The 26173-nt window shown below is 43.4% G+C and overlaps 3 protein-coding genes across 4 annotated transcripts in view; 2 read left to right on the forward strand and 1 right to left on the reverse strand.

The window, feature by feature from the left end:
• Window positions 1-2706, reverse strand: part of LOC103994964 (chorismate synthase 1, chloroplastic) — a 55518-nt gene extending 52812 nt beyond the window's left edge. For both annotated transcript variants that reach the window (XR_010475918.1, XM_065079164.1), the window contains exon 1: window positions 2423-2706. The gene's annotated coding sequence lies outside the window, so the exon portion shown is untranslated. The remainder of the gene's footprint in view (window positions 1-2422) is intronic.
• Window positions 2707-4029: 1323 nt separating this feature from the next.
• Window positions 4030-7393, forward strand: LOC135587587 (glutamyl-tRNA reductase 2-like). Its single transcript, XM_065079165.1, has 3 exons — window positions 4030-4579; window positions 5612-5853; window positions 6007-7393. The coding sequence occupies exons 1-3, from the start codon at window positions 4309-4311 to the stop codon at window positions 7138-7140; spliced, it is 1647 nt and encodes a 548-aa protein (XP_064935237.1). The 5' UTR covers window positions 4030-4308; the 3' UTR covers window positions 7141-7393.
• Window positions 7394-17614: 10221 nt separating this feature from the next.
• On the forward strand, window positions 17615-22302 carry LOC103994961 (phosphoenolpyruvate carboxykinase (ATP) 1). The gene is made up of 13 exons (XM_009415433.3): window positions 17615-17773; window positions 17877-18220; window positions 18301-18479; window positions 19146-19299; window positions 19403-19487; window positions 20025-20125; window positions 20211-20509; window positions 20622-20795; window positions 20882-20947; window positions 21037-21215; window positions 21299-21468; window positions 21558-21726; window positions 21820-22302. The coding sequence occupies exons 2-13, from the start codon at window positions 17901-17903 to the stop codon at window positions 21961-21963; spliced, it is 2040 nt and encodes a 679-aa protein (XP_009413708.2). The 5' UTR covers window positions 17615-17773; window positions 17877-17900; the 3' UTR covers window positions 21964-22302.
• The last annotated feature ends 3871 nt before the right edge of the window (window positions 22303-26173 follow it).

The raw sequence follows: 26173 nt of genomic DNA on the forward strand, positions 1-26173 counted from the left end.
TCAGGCTCGGGTCCACGTCTGGGGGCTTCGGCCGCGGCGGCGCGGGCGTATGTCTTTCGCCCGGACATACTGTTCCCCCCTAATGCTGGGCCGCCTGTTATCATGTCAATCTGCCGCTCAACAGGGCCCTCCGGGCGGGGTGAAAGCTCCTTGGCTTGTCGGAGGTACCGACCGAGGTGTCCTCCGCGAATGAGCTTCTTAATATGTCGTTTCAACTCGTGGCACTCCTAGATGTCATGTCCGTTTTGTCGATGGAAACGACAATACTTGGATCGGTCCCCGAGCTCCCGCAAACTTCTCATCGGGTTGGGGGATTTGAGCAACCCCTTCTCCCTTATTTGGAGGAATATCTCTGTTCGGGATGCCCCCGAGATGGGGAGCGGGGACCTCGATGCTGGCTGGTCAGGTCGGTCCACCTTGTGCCTCGACACGACAGATTGTTGCCCCAGGGGTGGCTCCGGCCTAACCCTTTTGTGCTCCTATCGCCTCCGGGCCATCCATGCCTCGACCGCGATGTATTGGTTAGCCCGCTGGAGCATATCCGGTACCATGGTGAGGGGTCACTCCACAAGGGACCATAAGAATCTGGATGGTCGTAGGCCTATCATAAACGCCTGCATTAACAGAGAGGGACGAGCGTGCGGCAACCCTCGGATTTTCGTAGCAAAATGATTCACAAAATGGGAGAGGGGCTCGACCTCCCTTTAGTTAAGTCCGAGGAACAATGCGACGGACGGCTTCGGTCGGGCGTACGCTAGGAAGTTAAGCTCAAAGTCTTTGGCGAGCTGATCAAAGGAGGTGATCGCCCCGGCCTTCAGGCCGCTATACCATGCGCGAGTTGGGCCCCTCAGTGTCATGGGAAACGCCCTGCACATCAAGGCGTTTGAGGTCCCGTATAGCGCCATTTGGGCTCGAAAGGCGGCTACGTGGTCCGTTAGGTCGGTGGCGCCGTCGTATGCATCGAGAGAGGGAAGACGGAAGTTCGGGGGGATTGACTGATCTTGTATCTCAAGCGCGAACAGAGACCCCCGATGCGCGTCCTCCCCAAGTTCTTCCTTAGACTTACAAACGTCCCTCTGTACTTCGTCGAGTCATTGGTTAACGTAGCGTAGCTGGGCTCGCAGGGAGCCCGTTGAATCTGAAGATAACACCTCGGGCTCCGGGCAGGTGCTCGGGTTTCCCATTGCTCGATCTTCGAGCGGGGGCGGCCAGACCTGAGGCGACGTGGGGAGTTTCGGGGGTATCATGTGAGCCCGAACGGGCAGCACTTGTTGCAGTAGTGGTTGGATCGCAGGTAGGTGCGCCGGATGAGAAATGAGCGGGATAATGGTCTGCACCATCCCATTCAGAGCTTGAACTTGATGAGCAAGGTCCTGAAAGGCCTCGGGCGATACGGGCGATGGGTCGGTTGGGACGCCTTTGGGCGGTGACAAGCCCGGGCCGTTGAATAATCGCCAATAACGCTCTGAAGTTGCAGCGGGGTGCTCAGCTAGGGGTTCACCATGCAAGGGGCGTTCCCCCGGAGCCCCGATCAGGCACGACCCCTCAGCTGGGGGTTCGTCTAGGTCGATCTGGCGATCCCTCGACATTCGGGCCCTCCCTCTAGTGCCAAAATGTTAGTGTCAACAACTTTAAGCCGCAGCCTCGGGGCCAACACAGTTGGGTTCGGGTCTGAATGAGCGGGGATCTTCATGGATTACCCTTGAGAGTGCTGAGGTAGCCGACTACGTTGGTCCGGTCTCGACGAGACAACCGTTTCTTCCGAGAGGGAACTCCTCGCCTGGGCGCGTGGTGGGAGGCGCTCCGTCTTCGTCCCTACATACAGGTCAAGTCGGGAGAGCTCGACCCGACCCCTCCGATGGTCAAGTCGGTCGAGAATCTTGGGAGGTTTTCTCCTCTCTTTTCTTTTTCCCCTCCCTCGTTCCGAACGCGAGGGTTTTTATATGGAAGGTCACCGTGTGCCCGCTTGTAGGGAGTAGGACCATACCTGGGAAGGCGTTTGACCCCGGCGTTGGGGTTGCGTGGAGGATCGGGCTCCTGCAGGATAGCGACGTGCCTCGTTCGACATTTTGGTCTTTCTCGGCCCGGCACTATCAGGTCATACCGAGACAGACGACCCATGCGTCTCCTCGGTCCTCGTGACCCAGGAGACGTCATCCGGGAGCAGACGATGTCAGTTTGCGTCCCATCATTATTATTACCCTCATCACATGACACCGGTACCGAAGAATAAGATTTGCAACATTAAGACGAGAGATCTCAAATAATTTTCCTTCCTGTCTTCTCTATAACAAGAACTTTAGCTCCTTGGCCATCAAGAAAGCAAGATCACCTTTTTTTTCTTCCATTACGGACACAGCAAGTCAAAAACTCGGGGGGGTGGGGAGGGAGGGGGGACACGTGGAAGAGGAGGAGAGCTCACCGAGCCTTCGCTGGGGAAGGGAAGTCCGATGCCGGATGGAGATCTAGACGGCGGCGGAGGACAGGCGGCGGAGATCGGAGGGCTGACGGAAGCCGAGGCCGGAGACGCCGTCGGCTCTCTCTCCCCCGAGTAAAGATTTGGAGTACGCCAAAGAAGAAACCATGATGGATCGATCGCCTCGATCTGGTTTCGTCAAATATGCGAACTCGATCACGATGGGCGAGAGGTGGGTAGGAAATATATATAGAAAGTGGTGGGTTTGGCGCCAGGTGAGGCCACCAACCTACCACAACCGGTGCCTAACCCCGAGGCACATGGGAACACGGTATCGGTTCGGCTCATTCCCCCGAACCGCAAATCTTGTCGACCCGAACCATGAAGCCGGGACAGCTTCCGGTCAGGTGGGACACCTAGTCTTCCTGTCTCGGTTAAGTCAGGGAACAGGAAAGTAGGAGACACTTAACATACGCCTGTGGGCCCAACCATCTCTGCTGGCGTTACGTGCTACTCAGGGTTAGCTGCGTCCTGTCTCCTGCCGCGGCAGAAGACACACGATCCGCACCCCCTCCCTCTGGGTGACGAACCGGGGCTGAAGAAGACCCAACCAACGTGCTTCACGCGTTAATGCTGTAACACATGCAGCATAAAAGAAGAAGAAGACGACGACGAAGAAGAAGGGAGGCTGTGATGCAGCTTTTGGCACATAATTTTGCTGGTGAGACGACGTTCCTTGGTCCGTCGAAGCTTCTTATTCTTCTTCTCCTACCTTTTCTGGCCTCCAAAATTGAGTGGACTTCGTCAAAGCTGGCGCAGTGGAAACGGAGCGGTTGGAGCGGGAAGACCTCATCTACATCGTATGATATGATGCGATGAATGCAAGCATAAGCGAGTTCTCACAAGAAAGAAAGAACAAGTTATTTCAGCAAGCTTTTAATTAATCTGGTGATACCAAAGGATATGTCAACAAAAGTGAATGGTGTATTTGGCACAAGAAAAAAAGAGAAGGAATAAAAAGAGGAGAAAATTCGATTTTACAGGGCAGATTATGGCTTCCACACGCTGCTTCTGGTCAACGCGGACGGCTGATTAATCGTGGTCGTTAAGGTCAAACCTACTACTTTCGCACCGAATCAACCAGTGGTTCAATTCACCAGAAACGTGCGGAACCAAAACACCCCCTCAAGTCAAATGGTAATTCTACCCACCTCTCTCTCTCTCTCTCTCTCTCTCTCTCTCTCTCCTCCAGAGTGATGTATTTGTGAGGCGGGAATTCGTGCGTGATCATAACAGGTGGCGCGGCGATGGGAGGTCGGGTGGAACGCGTAACCCAAACACCAGCCAATGAATGAGCGAGGAATACCAAACCACATCCACCTGCCCAAGATAAATATATATATATATATATATACACGGGCAAGACTTTTACCCGAGTGATGATTGCTAAACACAGTGACCCGACTTGGGCTCCACCACGGTTTCCGAATGAAGAGAAAGGGTAAGGGTGACGAAATTCAGAACGAGTACCCTGTGGCGAACCCTTTGATTTCGGCGGAACAGCGTTCTCAACTCAATATTGCTTTGTGATATTTCCTTCTTTTTCTCTTCTCAGTTTTCTCCCGACGACCAAATCTTGGGTGTCCCCTTCCGCCCTCCATCCGTCGTACGGCCCCCGCGGCCGTTCCCATATCCGCATACATATCAAGAAGGGGAGAGAGAGAGAGAGCGCGAGCGCGATCGAGCGAGGGGGGGGGGCGAGGGAATTCTTTCGCCTCTTTCTCGAACCCTGCCTTAAATTCCTCTCGATCGATCTATTCGCGAAGCTCGTGTTCTTCCTTCTTTTCTTGGTTAGGTTTTTAATCGCAGTTGCTGCTGAAAACTAGTCTTCAATGGCCACCGCCAGCGGCGTGGTGATCACCGTTGCGGGGCCTGGGAAGGTCGGGTCTGTCTTCCGCAGGAGATCTCCCTCTCGGTCGTCGTCTGCATCTTGGAGTTCGGCTGGATTGTATCGGGTCCGTCCCAGAGGCCCCGCGTACAGTGGGAGCCCCAGGATTGTTCTCCGGAGGAGCCCACGCTGCGAGGTGAAGGCGGATCTCGAGGAGAAGTCGGCAGCGGCCGCCAGCGTCTCGGCCCTTGAGCAATTCAAGATTTCTGCAGACCGTAAGCCCCGTGCCGCATTTTCCCCTATATTTTCTCATTAGAGATTGTCGGTTTCGTCCTACTGACGAAGTGAAGGTCTGCAAAGGTTGCAATTTTTCTTTCTAGCTTATGAAAAGGGTTCCTTTTCCCCCTTTTTGTTGGGGGTTAGCATCATGGAACGGTTTTAGCAATTGTAGTGGTTGAGAAGTACTTGGCAATACGGTACGTTTGGTGGGTCTGATCGTCAGGATCTCTAGTCTACATGGATTTGTGGGATTAATCGAGTAGTTCGTCACATATTATAGAAGCGCAAGAACTGATGTAATTGCCATTATCTGCAGGGGTTCCTAATCTATCTAATATGTTAGGGTAGTTAATGAGATGAGGTTGATATACGAGTTTGGCATTCCCTGATTCCTTGTTTAGGGCTTGATATCTTTTGAATACCATGATGTCAAAATTAGGATTAGATGCTTGTGAAACTAACAACATGGGATTATTAGACTGGTTTGTTTTTGTTTCTTTGGTTTCCATACTTAAATCTGAAGCATCTCTAGGTCCATAATCTCCTAAATTCCAGCATCTGTTTTTGTTCTTATTGAATAATGGTAGTTGGATTTTGGGAATGGCTTATGTAGACTATCCTGACCTCATCAATTCGCTGATAGCTCAAATTATTTCAGTAATCATCAATGGATAAACAGCATCTTTATTGCCACCTTCATTTGGTACTTCTGAACAGAAGCTTCTGCTGTCTTATTTTGCTGAGAAACAAGATTCTTGTGTCGGAATTTTGTCCTTCTATCCTGTGCTCACGCAGATGAATATTTGGATTGTATCATTCGACACTCATATTTGCCTTGATATATACTGTTGTTGAGTTATACTTTAGTACTTTCTTATTCATCAATTTTCTCGGATGTATTTCCTTACAAAAGTTAACAATGCTGGTGTTTTACTTCAGCGCAGCTAGGAGACAATGAACAAAACTTTTGTTCCTTTGATGATTATCTTAACACAATTTATTAACTTATTCTGGTTCACATTTTGCAGGATATATGAAGGAGAGGAGCAGCATAGCTGTGATAGGTCTGAGTGTTCATACGGCTCCTGTCGAGATGCGTGAAAAGCTTGCTGTTCCAGAGGCCCAGTGGCCTCGTGCTATTGGTGAATTATGCAGCCTGAATCATATAGAAGAAGCTGCAGTTCTCAGTACATGCAACAGAATGGAAATATATGTAGTTGCTTTGTCTTGGAATCGTGGAATCAGAGAAGTGATGGAGTGGATGGCAAAGGTAACTGTTTTTTCTCCATCACAAACTGTGTGCTCTTCATATATGTCTCAATTGTGATTCCATCCATCTTTACTCTGCAAAAGAAACTGGTGTTCTTTTAGCATGTTTCTAGTCCATCAGTTATTAATTATTTGCTTTTGTATGATGTGGCAGACAAGTGGGATTCCGGTATCAGAGCTCCGACAACATCTTTTTGTGCTCCGTGATAGTGATGCCACAAGGCATCTGTTTGAAGTGTCGGCAGGTCTTGACTCTCTTGTCTTGGGAGAAGGACAGATTCTCGCTCAAGTTAAACAAGTTGTAAGGATCGGGCAAGGCAGTGGAGGATTGGGAAAGAATATTGACAGGATGTTTAAGGATGCAATTACTGCTGGAAAACGAGTTCGCAGTGAGACCAACATAGCATCTGGTGCGGTCTCTGTAAGCTCAGCTGCAGTTGAGTTGGCTCTTATGAAACTCCCAAAGTCCCATTCTACATCTGCTCGAATGCTGGTGATTGGAGCCGGCAAGATGGGGAAGCTAGTGATTAAACATCTAGCTGCCAAAGGATGCAAAAAGGTTGTGGTCGTTAACAGGTCAGTGGAGAGGGTAGATGCTATCCGTGAAGAACTGAAGGATATTGAAATTATCTACAGACCTTTCTCAGAAATGCTCTCCTCTTCTGCTGAGGCAGATGTTATTTTCACAAGCACAGCATCTGAGACACCACTATTCTTGAAAGAGCATGTTGAAGCTCTTCCTCCTGTGGGCTTCGAAGTTGGGAGCATAAGACTTTTTGTGGATATTTCAGTGCCTAGGAACGTAGGATCCTGTGCTGCAAATCTTGATCATGCTCGAGTGTACAATGTCGACGACCTCAAGGAGGTTGTGGAAGCCAACAAGGAAGATCGGCTGAGGAAGGCAATGGAAGCTCAATCAATAATTACGCAGGAACTGAAACGGTTTGAGGCATGGAGGGACTCTCTGGAGACCGTCCCTACCATCAAGAAGTTGAGGTCCTATGCTGATAGAATTCGGGTTTCGGAGCTTGAGAAGTGTTTTCAGAAGATAGGCGATGATGCATTAACAAAGAAAATGAGAAAAGCTATTGAAGACCTCAGCAGTGGTATAGTAAACAAGCTTCTTCATGGCCCACTGCAGCACTTGAGATGTGATGGCACCGATAGCCGGACTCTGGATGAGACCCTTGAAAATATGCATGCACTCAATAGGATGTTCAGTCTGGACACTGAGAAAGCCATTTTGGAACAAAAGATCAAGGCCAAAGTGGAGAAAACTCAAAGTTAAGCTTATTCAGGAACCTCATGGGACAACAAAAGTCAGACATCTTTCTGAATTTTTTGTTTCCAGACTGCACATAATACACACCCCCAATCCTTCATTTCCATTGTTCTTCGATAAGAGTGAGTTTATCTAAATTATGGAATTGTGGCCTCCCTGTATCATTTACTTAAGAGAGAGATGATAGATGCTTTAGGCTTTTAAACAATGCAAGCATTGTAGGATGGCTATCTTCTTATTTGATTGGTACATTTGAGTACATTGATTTTTTTGTTTTTGAATTATTCCAGAGTCTGCTTTTTAAGAGGTTACATGTCTTCATGGATTTGTGTGATGCAATTTTGTGAATGCATTTACCACTTTCGAAGTTCAATTACTGCTTATTATGATTGTGATACTGCTGCTGGTCGGTCACATGAAAAATCCGAAGTTGGAAACGGATTTGAAAGGCATGGATCGTCGCAGTGATAGCATAGCTTGTTGATGATGATTTTGTAAGAAATTCTTTTTAGTATGGTGTGTTTCATTAGCCTAACTGCAACTTTTTATGGTGCTTTCCCGTCTCGTCTGGCAACATCTCTTCACACTACTGGCATTTGTGTAGATAGTTTCTTTGCTTTTGCTGCACTTGTTGAGAGTTTATTTTGGGTAAAAATTGTACCGTCGTCATCCATCCGAGTGTTGGGATAAAATCTTGATAGGGTTCCTATTTATTATATATAATATAATTACTCTCTTAATTTTAATTAGTAGTTTATTCAATCCTTTTCAGCCATAAAGCAATCTCGACTCGTTGGATTACCAATTGGACATAAATATGGGGGGAAGATTTGTTTGTTGGTAAATCAAATAGGACCAACCCCAGCTTTGGATCGGATGCTCGTGGTGGCACGGTCAAAGGCTAAGCTGACGACACGACTGGATGTGAATTAGATTTGAAGAATTCAATTGAAAGTGGCGCCGTAGCCCGAGGACTACAACTGCGAGTTACGCTTTCAAGATCGAGAGAACTTAAAAGCCACAAGTAAACTGATGTCATTTATTTGAGGCTTCTGAAAGAGATACAACTCAGTTGCCCGGTTAGCGTTCACGAGAAATCGATAATGGATGCGGGCGGATGACCCTCTCTATGCATGCGTCTTTTGAGGCAGAGGTTGGCGGCAACCACACACCACGTCTTTGTATTCTTACACGGTCAACGCGTGGACTTCTCCGGCTCTCAAGTCTTCTGAACGACATTGTAAATACTCATTGGAGGAACTTTTATTGAATATGTTTAACCTAATATTTAGGTGATATGGACGAGGTCACTGTCTCCGAAATCACTCATGGTTTCTTAAAGATGTGTAAAGGAGATAACAAATTAAAAGAAAATTTTTAGCCCGAGATTCGACAAATAATTATTTCAGTAATATATAATACTAATGAACGATTGCATGATAAATAGTCCAAGATGATCCAGCTAAAAGTTTTCACGAGTGTTCAAATAAGATTACTATAGAATAAGACAATGAACTATCCCAAAGGCATATCCAACCATATGTCACCTAAGTAGCGAGCTTAAAAACTCTTAAAATGATTATCTAGATGAAATTTATAGGTAGTTTTGCTTTTGCACGATGACTATACATAATCTGTATTTACACGACTGAAACAAATATAAAAATGAATCAAAATGAGATTGTCAAGCCTACTACAAGTGCTTTATATGTTATGCAAAGCATGAACAAAACCAAAAGACACATACTTACACAAGTATTATATCAAACATCCTGTTTATAGCTTTGTCTGTAACATTCTTCTCCACTTATTCCTTCCACATCTTCGCCGAAGCCTTTGCCGATGTTACATCTTCTTGCTTTTGCTAAATCTTCAATTATCAGCTCTAACTATGGTTGAGTAATCAAACTTTGATCTATCATGTTGCTTTAACTTACTAAGGACTTCGACTCTGGTGTGGGGTGTTAGTTATAGGTACCCTACAAGCCAATCACGTGAGTGATGACACATGTGACATGCTGCAACAATTTCTTTACTTATTATTAGTGGCATTTTATCATATATTATCCAGATGTATATTGTGATGTCATTGGATCTATGCAATGAGAATCAGATCATCATTATGAGATCATGATAATGAGACAAATTCATATTTAAATATATACTCTAAATCATCCCGGTCATATGTTACTCGAGAAGGATATCGAGATAATCGGATAGACTGGTGCGTTATATATTTGTCCATATAATAGAGACGGCTGGTCTCAAAGTCGCTCGTGTGGAGATACTAGAGGTATAGTGCAAGTACTCATTGGAGAATAAGTTCATTAATTAATCCACTTACGGAATACTAGATGGTTAATGATACTTGACGTTAGACAACGATTCTATAGTCCCAATTGTGTATCTGGTCATTAGACTTGAAATACCAAAGATGCCTTGTATGAATACTCTATTCTTTGACGTCGAACTTATAGGTTTGGAAGTTCTAGATCTGATACAATCAGTTCTCAAGAATAGCAGTCAATCTTACGAAGGTAATTGAGTGTCAACAAACGATCATCCACTCTCGGTATCACGAGAGGAATATCCAATGTGTGCTCGTTCAAACAAAATCTTTAACTAAGATCGTTCGGATTGAGAGAGAATAAGTTCTCCGGGAGAATACGATTAGAGCGAGACTCAGATAGGATTTTGTATGGGCTTGACGTTATCATGCCCAATATATGGTCTTTGAGATATTAGATGAATGAGGGACTATAGATACATGGTAACTAAGGATAGACAAGTCCAATGGATTAGATCCCCTATATCATCCGAGGACTATGACGTAGTTGCATAGTACGTCCATAATTGATGAGTCAAGTGAATTATTATGAAGATAATAATTCACTATATCAGAAGAAATTTTGACAGGATCGACTCACAGCCAGCTCGATATCGAGCCTAGAGGGTCACATATATATAAAGGATGTTGCGACGAGTAGAGATGCAGATATGAGATATCCATGGAGCTCTAGTTTAGATCATATGGATAAGATCCAATTGGATAATTGGATAAAGATCCAATGAGGATAGGATCTATTAAGGGTTAAGTTGCTTGCACCTATATAAATAGGAGGAACCTCATGGTTCATAGGCTAGAACTTCTGGTGGTCACCCCTCTTATTCTCCTCGGCCTCCTTGGCTTCGATAGCCTTGTGATGCGCTTGGAGAGGGAGATCTCACAATGATCTAAGGAGCATCGTCACGACGTATACTGTGTGGATCACTGCTAGAGAGGAGTACACGAGTTCTCCTTCATCCACTCCATCATATCTAAAAATTTCAGGGATATAGATCTCCCTAGGTAACACTTCTAACATGATACATGCGATTTTTCGATTTTGTGATTTTTCTCATGCACTAATCATCGCACAACAGCCAAGTACTTAACGTTAGCAAATCTAGTTTTGTTTTTTATTTTTCGCTACGCATGAGATGCCGACCCATGATTTTCTAACATAGGGTTAGTTGAGTTATGCTGATTTTTGTCGGTTCCTATAGATCATTCAAATGAAGGAAAAGACCTTCTTTGTTATACGTTAGTCTCTCAAATGTCTTGCACCACTTGAACTGGTTGGATGCCTATTAGAGCTTTAACAAGTATTGTCTCATCAACTTTAAAATTTTTTATATCTTTCCTCTGTAAAATTTGTCCATCAATTTCTCTTCTATTTAGTTGTCATCTCTAAGCAAGTTCGCATCATGTCCGCTTTTAATTAGTATTGTATTTGAAAATAAAACAAACAATATACTCTTGGTAAAGATTTAACAAATGTTATTTTTTACTAAGTTTTTTTGAAGAGTCTTTGAACATTTGCAAAGCTCCTGTGTTGGATAAATAAGAAAACTAGAGTACTTAATTTCACCTATTTTCTTAAGAGTTGAGAAAATAAATATTACTTGACTTCGCTCGCCTCCTCGAGGGTTGTACTTTATGTATCAAGCTGGTTACTAGCCTTCACCTGCTCTTTACTATCACTTCTTAAGCACCCGAAGTATTTGCACTCCTTGTGTTGAGTAAGCTACTACAATTCGCCTGCTTATTACTATCAAACTTCTAGAATACAAGAAGTTTTGTCCAAAAAGAGCAAAATTTTAATGAGAAACCTTGGGGAGCATCATATACGTAGTGAAAAATAAAAACAAAAATTGGTTTTTCAAAATAATCTTATTGAATCGTCGAGTGAAGATCGAGAGCGTAAAACTCAAAGTGACAAAAATCGTATAAGGGGTGTGAGACATTCTCACCTAGGGGAACTCATATATCCCCTAAGATCGTAAATTTCAATCCGAGGATGAAGGAGCTCTCTTGCAAACTCCTCTCTAGCGATGATCCACATGATGGATGCAATAATGACACATCTCCTCGTGTATTATGTTCTTTCCTCATGATCGTGCGCCACTATACAGCAGTACATAAGGAGGGATTGGTCCCTCTTGCTGTCCTCTTGCATTAGAGATGAGGCAATCAGTTGGAGAAAGAAGGGGGGAGGAGATGAGGAGGTTAGCGGCAATAGAGGTCTAGCATCCTTTGAGCCCCACTCTTATTTATAGAGAACCCCTCTTGCTAATCCTAATGGATCCTTCTAAGTGGTTATTAGATCCTCATCCAATAATCATTGGCTTAATGGATATTGGATCTTCATCCAATAACCACTATAAGCTCTATTAGGTTTTACTCAATAGATCCATTAAGATAGGGGCTTATTGGATATCTCATATCCAATCATCTATTTATTGCATCATCCACTATACGTGTGTGACCTCTAGGCTCAATATTGAGCTGGTCGTGAGTTGAACTTGTCAGAATCTCATTTGACTCAAATCCCTTCTAACTCAGTGAATTATCATCCTCATAATAATTTACTCAATTCATCAACTATAAACGTATTAGGCCATTATGCCATAGTCCCTAGACGGTACGGGGGGATCTAACTCAATGGACTTATCTGCCCTCAGTTATCGTGTATCTATAGTCCCTTATCCATCTAATATTCCAAAGATTGTATATTATGTATGGTGCTGTCAAGCCCATGCGGAATCCATCCGAGTCTCACACTTATTAGATTCTCTCGGAGAACTCATTCTCTTTTAATCCAAGTGACCCTCGTCAAGGATTTGCCTAAGTGAGAACACACGAGATATTCCTCTCATAGCATCGAGAGTGGATGATCCTTTATTCACACACAATTATCTTCGTAAGGTTGGTTGTTATTCCTAATGATCTCTTATACTATATTTAAAACTTTGAGACCTATAAGTCTGGTATCAAAGAACGGAGTACTCAAACAATGCATCCTTGGTGTCTCAAGTCTAAGTACTAAATACATAATTGAGATCACGGAATTACTACCTAATGATGAGGTATTATTAACCATCTAGCGTTCTGTAAGCGGATCATTTAGTGAACTTATTCTCCAATGAGCACTTGCACTATATCCTAGTGTCCCTACATAAGCAATTATATGACCAACTACCGCTATCATATGGATGGGTATATAGTATACCGGTCTATCTAATTACCTCGATATCCTTCTCGAATAACATATGACCAAAAATATTTAGGATATGTATTTAAAGATAAATTAGTTTTATTATCATGATCTCATCATGATCTAATTCCTATAGCACAAATTCAAGAACATCACAATATATTCATCATATAATATAAATTAAGAAAATATCATTACTAATAATAATCAAAAGAGATCGTGTAGTGTCTCATACATGTCATCACTTATGTGATTGGCTTGCAGAGCACTTGTAACTAGTAAATTTTGCCTTGGTTTTAAGCAAGTCTTCGATAGTTGTGGTCGCCTTTAGGATTATACAATCTTCCCCATTATTTTTATCGCTTACTACTAATAATAGGTGCCCTACAAACCAATCACATGAGCGATGACACGTGTGACTTAACACATAATCTTTTTATTTATTATTATATTTTGGTATTTATTACTTTATATTGATTGTTGGTTGAATATATTGTGATGTTCATGGGTCTGTGCAATTAGAATCAGATCATGATGAGAACACGATAATGAGACTGATTTATCTTTAAATACAGATCCTAAATAATCTCAATCATAGATTACTCGAGAGGGACATCGAGATAACCGGACAGACTGGTGTGTTGTATACCCATTCATATGATGGATGCAGTTGGTCTCATAGTTGCTCGTGTGGGGACACTAGGAATACAATACAGGTGCTCATTGGAGAATGAGTTCACTGATTGATCCGCTTACGGAATATTGGATGGTTGATGATGCCTTATTGTCAAACAGCAATTTCGTAGTCCCAATGGTGTATCTGATCCTTAGACTTGAGACACCAAGAATGTCATATATGAGTACTCCACTCTTTGATACCAGACTTATAGGTCTGGAGGTTCTAAATCTAGCATAGCCAGTTATCGAGAGTGGTAGCCAACCTTACGAGGATTATTGAGTGTCGATAGAGGATCATCTACTCTCGGTGTCATGAGAGGAATATCATATGTATTCTTGCTCAAATAAATCCCTGGCCAAGGTCATTCGGATTGAGAGATAAAGAGTTCTCCGGGAGAATCTGATTAGAGTGAGACTCGATTAAAAACTGTATGGGTCTGACAACACCATGCTCGGTATATGATTTATGGGATATTAGATGGATAAGGGATTATAGGTATACGGTAAGTGAGGACAAACAGGTCCAATGGATTGGATTCTCTTGTATCGTCTAGGGACTACAGCGTAGTGGCCTAGTACGTTCGCAGTCGATGAATCGAGTGAATTATTATGAAAATAATAATTCACTAAGCTAGAAGGAGTTCTAACAAGTATGAATCATAGCCAGCTCGATATTGAGCCTAAAAGGTCATACACATATAGTAGACATTGCGATGAATAGAGGTTCGGATATGAGATATCCGCTGGAACTCCTATCTTATTAAATATCCAATAAACCCCTGAATTATTGGATCATATGGATGAGATCTAATAAAAACCAATGAGAGATTATTGAATAGAGATTCACTAATCTAAGAGGGCAAGATCCATTAAGGTTAAGTTGACAAGAGACCTCTATAAATATGAGGAAACTAGTGGTTCATAGGCTAAAGCCTTTTTGGTTTGCCTCTCCTATTCTCCTCCCCTTCTCCACCTCAGATAGCAAACTTGGAGATTTGAGGAGTATCATCGTAGGCCTGCTATGTGGATCATCACTAGAGAGGAGGGCGTTTGACCTCCTTCACTCTTTCCTAGAGATCTTTAAGGATTCAGGGATATACAATCTCCCTACGTAACATAATTTATTTTATATACGTAGTTTTAAGTTTCACGGATTTTTCACACCAATCTTCACACGATGATGAATATATCTTTGGAAAATTAGAGATTTTATTTTCTGTTCTTCCGTTGTGCATGTGATGTCGTCTCTAAGATTTCCCAACACTTACTCCTCTAAGTATAAAGGGTATAACATCGTATATTATCTATTTTGTTCTATGATCGAGCACTCTTGTATTAACCTAAAATCTATCACTTTCGACTATCTTATTGAGAAGCCTATCGACACCGATCTTACAAAGTTCCTAGCCTCTGTCCTTCGACCTTATCTCTGTACTTAGAGTTTGCCTTTGTATTCTCTACCTCCTCAGCCCTTTTCCTAACTATGTGCTCTCCCTCCATGAGAGCAAATGATCGATAATTCTATGGAAGTCCTGCCTCTATAGTACCATGGTGTTGTCATGCTCAGCCCTATTATTTGTTGCTTCGCTTCTACATTCATTTCTTTGCGATCGATAGGTCCACATCTACGATATTATGACACTCATTTGAGTCCACCTTCATCATAATCGATGCTTAGTTTTGGGTAGCTAAGTCTCTTTGGACTCATCGTCGCTTCCTTGCCTCTTTTGACCACATGTTTTAACACCTTTGTGTTCTCCGAGTAATTTCCCTTAGTCGATGGAAAGACATACTACAACTCTCATGATGGCTTTCGCCATTATGGGGCTCGTGTTAATTCTATCCTCCTTTATATTCTTAGTAGTAATGGTCACTCGGTCTTATCTTTTGGCTTATCGAGCTCTCTTAAGCGAATATGAGCTATAGAGCAGTCTAACACTCCAATTACTTCGATCATACCTCTATATGATCAAGTCCTCCTACGAGACTCAGTGGTACTTGTACTCAAAATTCTCTTTCGATGGTACACAACCCTTATATGCTGATAACCAAAGCTTTCATCCGATACAAAATTCGATGTACGTACAAAAGACCTACCTTTGTGGTGTCATGACATTTACTTCTTGAATTCATATCTTTTATCGTTATGTTGTTCACCAAAGTGAAGCTCCCAATAGCCCTCGATTATATCTCTGTATGATTAAGTCACTCACGAAACTTCTCCCATGTGTGTCACATTACCTTAAACTATTCCACTATGATTCATTGCACCATGTTGCCTCCCGATGATATCTCCATTGTATTATAATCTTTGTGGGATGAACTTGGACTGTGATCTCTCCACATGTGACTTTTACTAGCATATAGCAAGGCTTTCGCCACTTTCGATTATATTCACTCATTTGATAATCAACCTTTGTTTACCCAATCTCGGGTCACATTTGGATGAAGCACAGCTCTAGTATAGTCTGTCACCTAACAACTCTTAAAGTCCATCGACTTTGCTGAAATTGATGCACCATTATCGGGATCCTAGGCCCTACCTCCCGCATAATCTCTATTACGTATTGCTTCATTTATGGTAACTCGAATGGTAACACTATGACATATTCTTCAAGAGAACCTGCCCCCGCGTACTCTTGCCATGTGCTAAGGTCTTGATCTCGTAATGCATTCACCAACACATCACCTCGTGCAAGATTATGTAACGACTCATCATCGCTTTCTTAGTTCGCTGAGCTTTATAGAGCCATCATCTTGAGGTATCCTACTCAATATGTGTAGTTTGTTGCACATGATTCTCCCTTTAGAGAACTAGTACTTATCCCTCCTAAATATTTGTTTTGTTAGAGCAATATTTTTCTTTGTATCATTCCCTCTAGAAGTTTTGGATAACACTATCCCTTTGAACTACTTTGCCTATTTGAACAACGTGTACATCATTTCACCACCACGAATGTACTCGCTAGATTGTGTCTCTTTACTAATACAACCCTCGTTGCGCTCCTCTCTCATGTCGAAGAGAAAGTTTCAATACTCTATAACCCTAAGTTTCGGTAGCCTTTGGATGGCCATAAATAATCCATCGTCCGCGTACAAACCCTTACATAAGTATAAAATTCTTTAAATTAGTAACTCCATCACCTCTATGAGCTTTGTATGACTCTTTCGATCGTCAAGTAATTCATTATTCCTTATATGGTCTCATCTTTTGTCAAACACCTCATTTATTCTAAGGACCATCAAATTTAATTATCAATATCAAGCTATGACTCGAACTCATCCATCTCAATCTTTATATGTTATATATTCTTCTCTGTTGATTATCCTCAGTGTTGTTACGCTAAATGTTACTTTTCTGACGCCTAATTGGACTTATCGAAAAATTTGAATGTTGGACCAAAAATGACACTAAATTCTAGACGTAACAAAAATAGCATCGTAATTGATATTGCATGCATATTAAAAAGACTTATGTGCAAGGGTGATCCGTAAGTGACGTGGAGCAATCACCCGGTCATCGCCCCCTAAGATGCACGTGGTATTCCCTCCGACTCCCATGTCGACCAACCACTACCCCTAAGTCAGCAACAAGTAGATGCGGATGAACTACGACTCCATCCCTGCTTACCTCTTCTATGAATAATAAATAATGACCATGTCATCGGCTAAACCACTTAGTTTACGTGTGGGCGCTGGCAACACAAGTATCCGTAAATCCCGGAGAGAAGGTCAATCCCATGCTTCCATTAGCGATGAAATCTGAGAACGACATGACGAGGCAAACATGATGCCCGCCTGCTGGTCTCCAATGAAATCTGACGACGATATGACGAGGCAAACATGATGCCTGCTTCCATTTATCACCACCCTGTAACGACAGCCAGCGTCCTCATCATCCTCCAGATCAACTAATTATATTTATTATCCGATTAGCTATCATGATCGCCATGAATTAATTCATTCATCTTGACTCGTTCTATGCATTTTGAGCCTGTCGGTGCCTCTTCACCGCCAATATGCCTATTAGGCCGCGACGTCGTCAATAAATTACGTGTGTCCTCGACGACTTCTTGGCGGGCGAACGTGCCCGTGCCCGAGCCGAGCCCTCCTAATGGACTACGAGAGAAGTGATGAGATAAGTAAGCAACTTGGGAAAGAAAAAGCCTGTCACTTTCCAGGATTTATGAATATCCATACACGATTTGGTACGCGAACCGGCTCCAGTCTGTCACGGGGTTCTTGTCCACGAGGAGACCACCAGCCCTCCCGTCCGATCCATCACCCACCATCAACTGCCTCTTCAACGGTAGTAGTAGCGAGTTGTGTGCCTCCTTCTTGGGGCACGCTCTGTGACCTCTAAAAGGACGGCCACCTCCCCTCTGTATTCCACCTCTTCTTCGGGCTTCTTCATCTGCATCCAGGTGAACGATCTGTCTTCTTTATGCTCGGTCGACTAAGCTTAGCACAAGCAAAGTGATGCCATCTCTCTCTCTTGATCTCCGTTTCGTTTTCGTATCAAGGCAGGCCTAAAGAGCAAGTAGCACAGCGATGGAGGGGGGGAAGGCAGAGTTCAGCTTCGCCAATGGGGGTGTGCCGGCGGTGGTGTCGCCGCGCGGAAGGCTGCCACCGATCCAGACAAGCCGCAGCATCAGCTTCAAGAAGACCAAGGACGGGGAGGATCGGGACGGCAACGACGGCATCTGCCACGACGACAGCACCCCGCCGGTGAAGGCGCAGACCATTGACGAGCTCCACTCCCTCCAGAAGAAGCGCTCCGCCCCCACCACCCCCGTCAAGGATGGCCAGGGCGCCCTCTTTGCCACCATCTCCGACGAGGAGCGCCAGAGGCTGCAGCTCCAGTCCATCAGGTGAACCCCCGTCTGCCCGCCTTCCACCAGTTTGCTGGCTCTAACCCCAAATCCTGGCTCGCTGATGACGACGCGTGCAGTGCGTCGCTGGCATCGCTGACTCGAGAGACAGGACCCAAGTTGGTGAAGGGCGATCCGGCGAGGAAGGCGGACACCCCCAAGATCAGCACTGTTCACCACCATTACTTCACCCCGACCATCAGCGTCAGCGACAGCGCCCTTAAGTTCACCCATGTCCTCTACAACCTCTCACCTGCAGGTTACATGCTCATCCCCTCTCTGCCCATGGATGTTTGTTTGGGTTAGAAGCCTGGAAGCACTTCACCGACTAAGCCAAGGTTGCTCAATCTCACTGTCAACATCATTCATCAGTGGTCAATATGCCCACACGATGTTGCCATATGCACCTAGTATGCAATGCACGATCTTTCTCTCATAACTCCTCTTTTCCCCCTTTCTTCTTTGTTTTTTATCCCATTCATTACTTCTTCATCCTGAAGAGTGAAGAGGTTCATGCATTTGTCAACCTCTCGCCTGCAGGTAAACATTCACTTCACCAACTTGCCAAGGTTGCCCAAGGTCACTGTCAAACATCAGCCGATCATTCATTAGTTGTAAATATGCCCAAGTGTCCATTGATGTTGCCATATGCAATGCATAATCTTGCTTCCATAACTCCTTTTCCCCCCCTTTCTTCTTTGTTCTTTATCCCATTCACTGGTAGTTCTCCTCTTCATCCTGAAGAGGTTCATGCATTTAGTTTATATCCTTGTGGAGATCATGCTCAGCTGTTTGACCTGTGTAATTCTCATGACTTGTACTCATCTGAAACTTTCATCTCTGAGCATGCATGAGTACAAATCCTCATACATGACACTCAACTTGTACATTGCTTTTATTGATCAAGTAACCTTTGTCGTTCCAGAACTGTATGAACAAGCCATAAAATATGAGAAGGGATCGTTTATCACATCGACTGGAGCTTTGGCCACCTTGTCTGGTGCAAAGACCGGTCGTGCTCCCCGGGACAAGCGAGTTGTCTTCGATGAAACCACTGCAGAAGAGCTGTGGTGGGGGAAGTGAGTTCCACAATTCCTCTGTCATTCTGTATTCTACTTGTTTTTGGCACATGTCACTACCTATTGATCTGCTCCCTTCATTAATCTTTTTTTGTCCATGTAGGGGATCGCCTAATATTGAAATGGATGAACACACATTCCTAGTGAACAGGGAGAGAGCTGTTGATTACCTGAATTCTCTGGACAAGGTATTGCAACTACTAAAATTTTTGCTAAAATTATTGCAACTACTAACATGTAAGAGCTATGATAAACCAAATCCTGAGATTTGCTGATGATAAGAAATTGAAAATTCTTTTTGCTAGTCTCTGATCTTCCTCATATATCAGCTATCACACTTTCCCTACACATCTGACAATTTATGCGAAGAAAAACCCTTCTGTCGAGTAGTTGACAGATTAACACATATTTCTTATCACTGAACCAAGAAGACAGAGAAGCATGCTAAGAAAGATTTTCAATCATTCTATTTATTAATGCTCATCCTCTCTTGACTAGAGAATACCCTGCACCGTCTGAGATTACCAGTTTTACCAAAGAAATGAATTCTTACTTATACACTGTTTTAAGCTTCAGCCCTTATTCTCATTGTTAACCTGTCAGGTGCTTCTATCTATCCTTTGCTGTGATTGGTCTTACTTATGTACTATGTAAATTTATTTGAATCGATTGATTCAGTATTTACATGCATGCTTCTTTGGAATCTAATTATGTTATCACCACAGGTGTTTGTGAATGATCAATTCCTGAACTGGGATCCTGTGCATCAGATCAAAGTGAGAATTGTTTCAGCAAGAGCCTACCATTCCCTATTCATGCATAATATGTGAGTACAAACATGGAAAACAACCAGTAGAGAAGTGTATTTTCGTAGAATAGGTCATGCATAAAAGATACCTTGGCTGCTGCAGGTGCATCCGTCCCACACCAGAAGAATTGGAAAATTTTGGTACTCCAGATTTCACGATCTACAATGCAGGGCAGTTCCCGTGCAACCGTTACACGCACTACATGACTTCCTCAACCAGTGTAGACCTGAATCTTGCTAGAAAGGAAATGGTTATCCTTGGTACTCAATATGCTGGAGAGATGAAGAAGGGTCTGTTCAGTTTGATGCACTATCTGATGCCTAAGAGACAAATTCTTTCTTTACATTCTGGGTGCAACATGGGCAAAGATGGGAATGTTGCCCTCTTCTTTGGATTATCAGGTAAGGTTAGGCGAAGTAGGATAAGGAGCCATCCTTCTATCTCTCATTTCATTAATCATGTGTCTTTTATCTACCTGAAACCACTCTACCTTTGTATGCATTTGTTTTTCAGGCACTGGGAAGACAACTTTGTCTACTGATCATAACAGGCTACTTATCGGTGACGATGAACATTGTTGGAGTGACAATGGTGTTTCAAATATTGAAGGTGGGTGCTACGCCAAGTGCATAGACCTATCAAAGGAGAAGGAACCTGATATCTGGAATGCCATCAAGTTTGGAACTGGTAAAATCCACAGTGTGCTTTTGTATTGTATATAAAATGGATTCGTTTCTTTAAAATGTAAAATGAAAGGTGTGAGAACCTTGCAGTGTTGGAAAATGTTGTATTAGAAGAGCACACTCGTGAAGTGGACTATTCGGATAAGTCGGTCACAGGTACTTCCCTTGTGCTCTTCTCTCACCAATGCAAAATCAGATTGATGTAGTTGTGATAACTGATAACATCACCATTGATGATTTTGCAGAGAACACTCGCGCTGCCTATCCGATCGAGTTCATCCCCAATGCGAAGATACCATGTGTCGGACCGCACCCGAGGAATGTTATCCTACTGGCCTGTGATGCCTTTGGCGTCCTCCCACCAGTGAGCAAGCTGAGCCTGAGCCAAACCATGTACCATTTCATAAGTGGCTACACTGCTCTGGTACCATATTTTTCATCCTTGAACCGCTGATAACTATAAAATCATAGTGGTTTCTGTATTCATGTGCCATTACTGGAGTACAGGTTGCCGGCACTGAGGAAGGTGTAAAAGAGCCACAGGCCACGTTCTCTGCTTGCTTCGGTGCGGCCTTCATAATGCTCCACCCCACTAGGTACGCTGCAATGCTGGCCGAGAAAATGCAGAGGTATGGGGCCACTGGGTGGCTAGTCAACACCGGTTGGTCTGGTGGAAGGTAGGTGAAACGTCATGGACCTATGCAAGACGTTAAGAGGAGAGCCCTCGTCCTTGTCTAGCTGCTTCACACATTTCTATCCCCTTCAGGTATGGCGTGGGCAGCCGCATCAAGCTGGCCTACACTCGGAAGATCATCGACGCCATACACTCTGGGAGCCTACTGACTGCCAATTACAAGAAGACGGAGGTGTTTGGGCTGGATATTCCAACTGAGATCGAGGGTGTGCCATCAGAGATTCTGGATCCGATGAACACTGTAAGTTTTTTCTTTCTCATTGTTCCTTCACTGTATCAAGCAATTGGAGATTAGAATGAACGTGATGCTGATCGCACTGTGTAATGGGGACAGTGGCAGGACAAGGCAGCCTACAGGGAAACACTGCTGAAGCTGGCTGGCCTGTTCAGGAAGAACTTTGAGGTGTTTGCAAATTACAAGATCGGCAAGGAAGGGAATCTGACGGAGGAGATTCTCGCTGCTGGCCCCAACTTCTGAGACTTCCGTGTCCTAGCAAGCTTGATAATAATAATAATGAAGTTATTCGAAAGAGACTGGTTCTGAGCAGAAATAGTGGAAGCCGGATGCTGTTTTATGTCTCATATTATATTAATACATGTGGAGTTGTAATGTAAGTATGCACCACAATAAACACATCATTTCCGGGCTTTCTGGGTGTCCTGTGACAAAACTCTGATGTGAAAGGTGTTTATAGCTCTTTCATGTCCCCAAACGCCTACATTCCTTGGATCTATCTATGGGTAGCTGGAGTCCACTATTAACAGTTAAGGATCTGTAATCAAAGAAGAAAAAAAAATGCATGTTTCTCTTTCTTCTTGTTGCAGGCATCGTGCTTGTGCTTTGTTTCGCACCTTCTTGTCTCTGCCGTCTGACTCTTTCCTGATGGGTTCATCGGAGCAAGGGAGGATTGACATGCCTCTCACCTTCTTGTCACGGGTCCTAATGTCATTATCCAACAGGCAATGTTGTTCGACATGATCATTAGATGATCATCGACATCATTTGGTGCACTTGTACAGGATAATCTTATGGATAAGACCGCTAGATTTCAGACAACAATGACTGTGCGTCATTTATTGTCCTTTAGGTATCCACACCCATAAAGCTGTCCAACCACTTGACAAGGTATACACGTCATCCTCCATGGTGTTGCCCATCGAGTGAATCAGCAAGAAAACAATCGGCAACAAGTCCACGTCAAATTAGTAGCATGTCCAACAAGAAAGCAGCAGACCCTACTTATGGAGCCACAATGAATACAACATGCAGTGACCATCTCTCTCCTTTCATCATCAAATAATGTCAAAATTACGAATTATAATCCTCCAATGTCGATGATCCCCAAGCAATCAATTGTAGAGGGAAATAAGAAGATGCACAAAGTACAAACCAAAAAAATGGAAGAGAGACCGATGGACATTAAAGTTCCCAACACGAGAGGATGACAGGTTTGAGATCGCATGCAAAAAGGCAGGAAGTGTGTCTAACAAACCCACAAACCCGAATGATGGCAGAAACAGGACGAACCAGAAAGAAAATAAGAGGGCACCAAGATTTAAAGATCGATGAGAACGAATCGATGCAACAACAGGAATACGAGGTGGATGCCTGAATGTTTAGAACTGAGTTCACAACCTCACACATACTTTTCTGCTTGAACAAAAACAATATTGACCAAATGAGAAAAGACACGTAGCTCAAGAACTCATTTGGAGATGTCGCAGATGATCAAAATTTCAGTATGGCCTCGCAGTCAAAAACCTGCTTCCATCAATGCTTTGTGGTACATTAACATGGCATCTCAATCTGCTAGTTAGTTTGAGATATTGCTTTTACGATCCATCTACAGCCAACCAGCCTGGTCCGCATCACAAACCTCAACTTCAATCGGTTAAAAATGGTGATCCTAACTTGTCCTAGTGGATCCTCACCTTGGTTCCGAGCTAAACACACCTCTCATCGTGAACGCTCACCATTGATGATGGCTCAAGTAAGTCAACCCTGATCATGTTAGCAAATTTATGTCAAAGCCAACTTTCTCCTTTTGTCCATACACTATGAAGATGAATTTTAATTGAAACACATGAAAACGAATACCGAAAAGATGTGTTCGAGGAACAAGAAATTAAAAGATGTTAAAGAAGAATCACCACCAGCAGCAGAGAAAATGACGAGGGAGAAGAAATTTAGGGTCACCCACCATGGCTGTGTGGCTAAGCCCGAAGGTACCATAGATAGAGCCAACCGAAGACGAAGGTCTGTTCAGATCAAGTCAATGGAGGACCTAATCAACTAGCTTTAATTTAAGCCTGTACCTAGTACAACTGAAGACTGGTTCAAGAAAACTTTTCCGTGAGAATAGAGTCACGAAGAATGAATCCGATCAAACGCGATGACTATAGAATCATCTACAAGATTAGAAGTCCATTCAAGTCATCTCCGGCTTCCTAAAGCATGTTACATGTGAGGAACGATCCAGTGGAGCTCCACTCCACAGCGAGCACTTGAAACTCAAATCTCGTTCACTGTTTTTTTTTTCTTTTTTTCCTATTCTAACCAATACTAAGTCAGCTCTAGTGTCATTTGTCACGACCCGACTTGATGGCATAACTGATCCATTGACTTGTCGAGTTTGAACCACTGATTTAAGATGCTTAGACCCAAGACTCTAGCACTTTAAGTTCAAGTCTTCTTCCACTTCAAATGCAGGTTTAAACAGGGTATTATAGAATCCATCTTGGTCCAGTTTTGTTGAATTTTGTAATAATGTCTCTAAATATTTACTGAAAGATACTTCCAGTGATTACAATATATCTCTGGTTGGGCTATCAAGGTTTAATTCTACTCATGGTGATTACATGATGGGAAGAAAACCTGTTAATACGGAATAATTTTTTTCCCTCTTTGTATATCAAAATAGGTTCCTCATCAAAATACTAACTTGATATCAAAATGCTAATATCAATCAGCACAGCATAAACAATAGAGCAATAAATCAATCGATCAAATCTTTTTAACATAAAAAATCCAATGTGGAAAAAATCAAACTTTCACTATCAATAATAATGATAACAGATTTATAGTAGGTTTCTCTAGAATAACTAGAGGATCAGAATAAGAATAACATAGATGTTGGTTTAAGAATAACATATCTTGTAAGATGGATCTTCCTCAAAAAAAAAATTCTAGATTTCACAAAGTAAATATCGCAGGAAAATACCTTAGAGAGGGTAAATTGTAGATCAACACCGTTAGGATTGTAGAGTTTGCTGCAAGGATTCTCCACATAAGATTTGAGCCGAAACTGACAACGTTTGACCACAGATCGTCAAGCAGAAAAGCACAGAAACCTAATCTTTCTCTCTCTCTTTCTCTCTCCTCTTTCCTCTGCACGTCACTGCAATCTCTAATCTCACCCTAATTTCATTCTCTCTGATCTCCGATTAGTTGATTTGGGCTTATGACCCAAATTGTCCAAGCCGGACTGGACCCGACATTACAATATATGGCTTTCATGTGGACCTTCTCATTTGATCTCTAAATCCCTCTATATTTCTCAAAAGTAAAGTTAAAGAAAAAAAGGAGTGACTGTTTGGCTCATTAGGCAACGATGTTCACAGTTCACCCCAAAAAAAAAATTTCGATGGTCCGCAACTAGATCGACATCGAAGTTCTTTTGCGAGGTGTGTGAAACATTACGAGCGTGATGAATACTTTGGCAGTAACAGTGGTAGAATATTACCTTTCATCAATATTACTTATGCATCAGATATGATTAATGTATAAACAACATGTGACCCGTTCTACAGGATCTTCCCCAAATAGAACGAAACAAGTTTATATCGCTAAAATTCATCGGAGACTTCACCAAAACGTTAGCAAAAATTGGTCAGAATAATATGTTTAAGAAGCTCTAAGTTGCTATATGGTACGATTGATTACCATGAGAGGCCTCGTCATCATTGTGCTTGAGAACGCCCCAAATCCCCAAGAATCGGCGGCACCTCCGCGGCGAGCCACGGTGCAAGGCCCAGGCAAAAGGGCGTGCGCGATTCCAAACCTAGGGTTGTCGATAAACAAATGGACAGACAATTAACGAAGAAGAAGTACCAGTTGTTGAAGTCGACGGTGAGGCAGATCTCGTCGAGTTGGGGGGAGCTCGATCTGGAGGGCGGTGGCGGGGAATGTCGAACTGGAGTTGGAACCGTTTCTATTCGCCTCATCTCCACGACTCTCCGTCTGTCGATCTCGATCCTTCCCCGCTCTCGCGCGCGCGGCCGGCCGGAGCCAACGGCATGCACTAATTATTGGCGCGACTGCAGATTCAAAATCCGACCCGGTTAGAACAGGCTACGGATATGTCGCGAGGTAGCGGAGGAGGACGGAGCCAACGAACTCGAGATCCGACCCGGTTAGAACAGCAAATTATATGAATGGCTGTTGTTGTTGAACTTGGTAATCCACTAATAGCTTATTTAATTTTAATCTGTCATCTTATGATGTGATTCATTCATTCGTAGCCTTCATCTTGGAATAATGAGAAATCAGTCTTAATAATGTATTGCCATAACGGCCTGCGCAAGCATGCTGGAATGTGTAACGTGCCAGTGAGCCGCACTGGGTGCTGTGCCCATACCCCCATAGGGAATGACATCATTATGCAACCACACACATGACCAGCATGGCA

This window comes from Musa acuminata, chromosome BXJ1-8, assembly GCF_036884655.1.
Source record: "Musa acuminata AAA Group cultivar baxijiao chromosome BXJ1-8, Cavendish_Baxijiao_AAA, whole genome shotgun sequence".
Classification (NCBI taxonomy): domain Eukaryota; kingdom Viridiplantae; phylum Streptophyta; class Magnoliopsida; order Zingiberales; family Musaceae; genus Musa; species Musa acuminata.

Coding starts and splice junctions, on each gene's coding strand:
- LOC103994961 (XM_009415433.3), top strand. CDS start 17,901: ATGGAGGGGGGGAAGGCAGAGTTCAGCTTCGCCAATGGGGGTGTGCCG. Junction 18,221..18,300: donor CTGCAGCTCCAGTCCATCAG/GTGAACCCCCGT, acceptor CGACGCGTGCAG/TGCGTCGCTGGCATCGCTGA. Junction 18,480..19,145: donor CTACAACCTCTCACCTGCAG/GTTACATGCTCA, acceptor TTGTCGTTCCAG/AACTGTATGAACAAGCCATA.
- LOC135587587 (XM_065079165.1), top strand. CDS start 4,309: ATGGCCACCGCCAGCGGCGTGGTGATCACCGTTGCGGGGCCTGGGAAG. Junction 4,580..5,611: donor ATTCAAGATTTCTGCAGACC/GTAAGCCCCGTG, acceptor CACATTTTGCAG/GATATATGAAGGAGAGGAGC. Junction 5,854..6,006: donor TGATGGAGTGGATGGCAAAG/GTAACTGTTTTT, acceptor ATGATGTGGCAG/ACAAGTGGGATTCCGGTATC.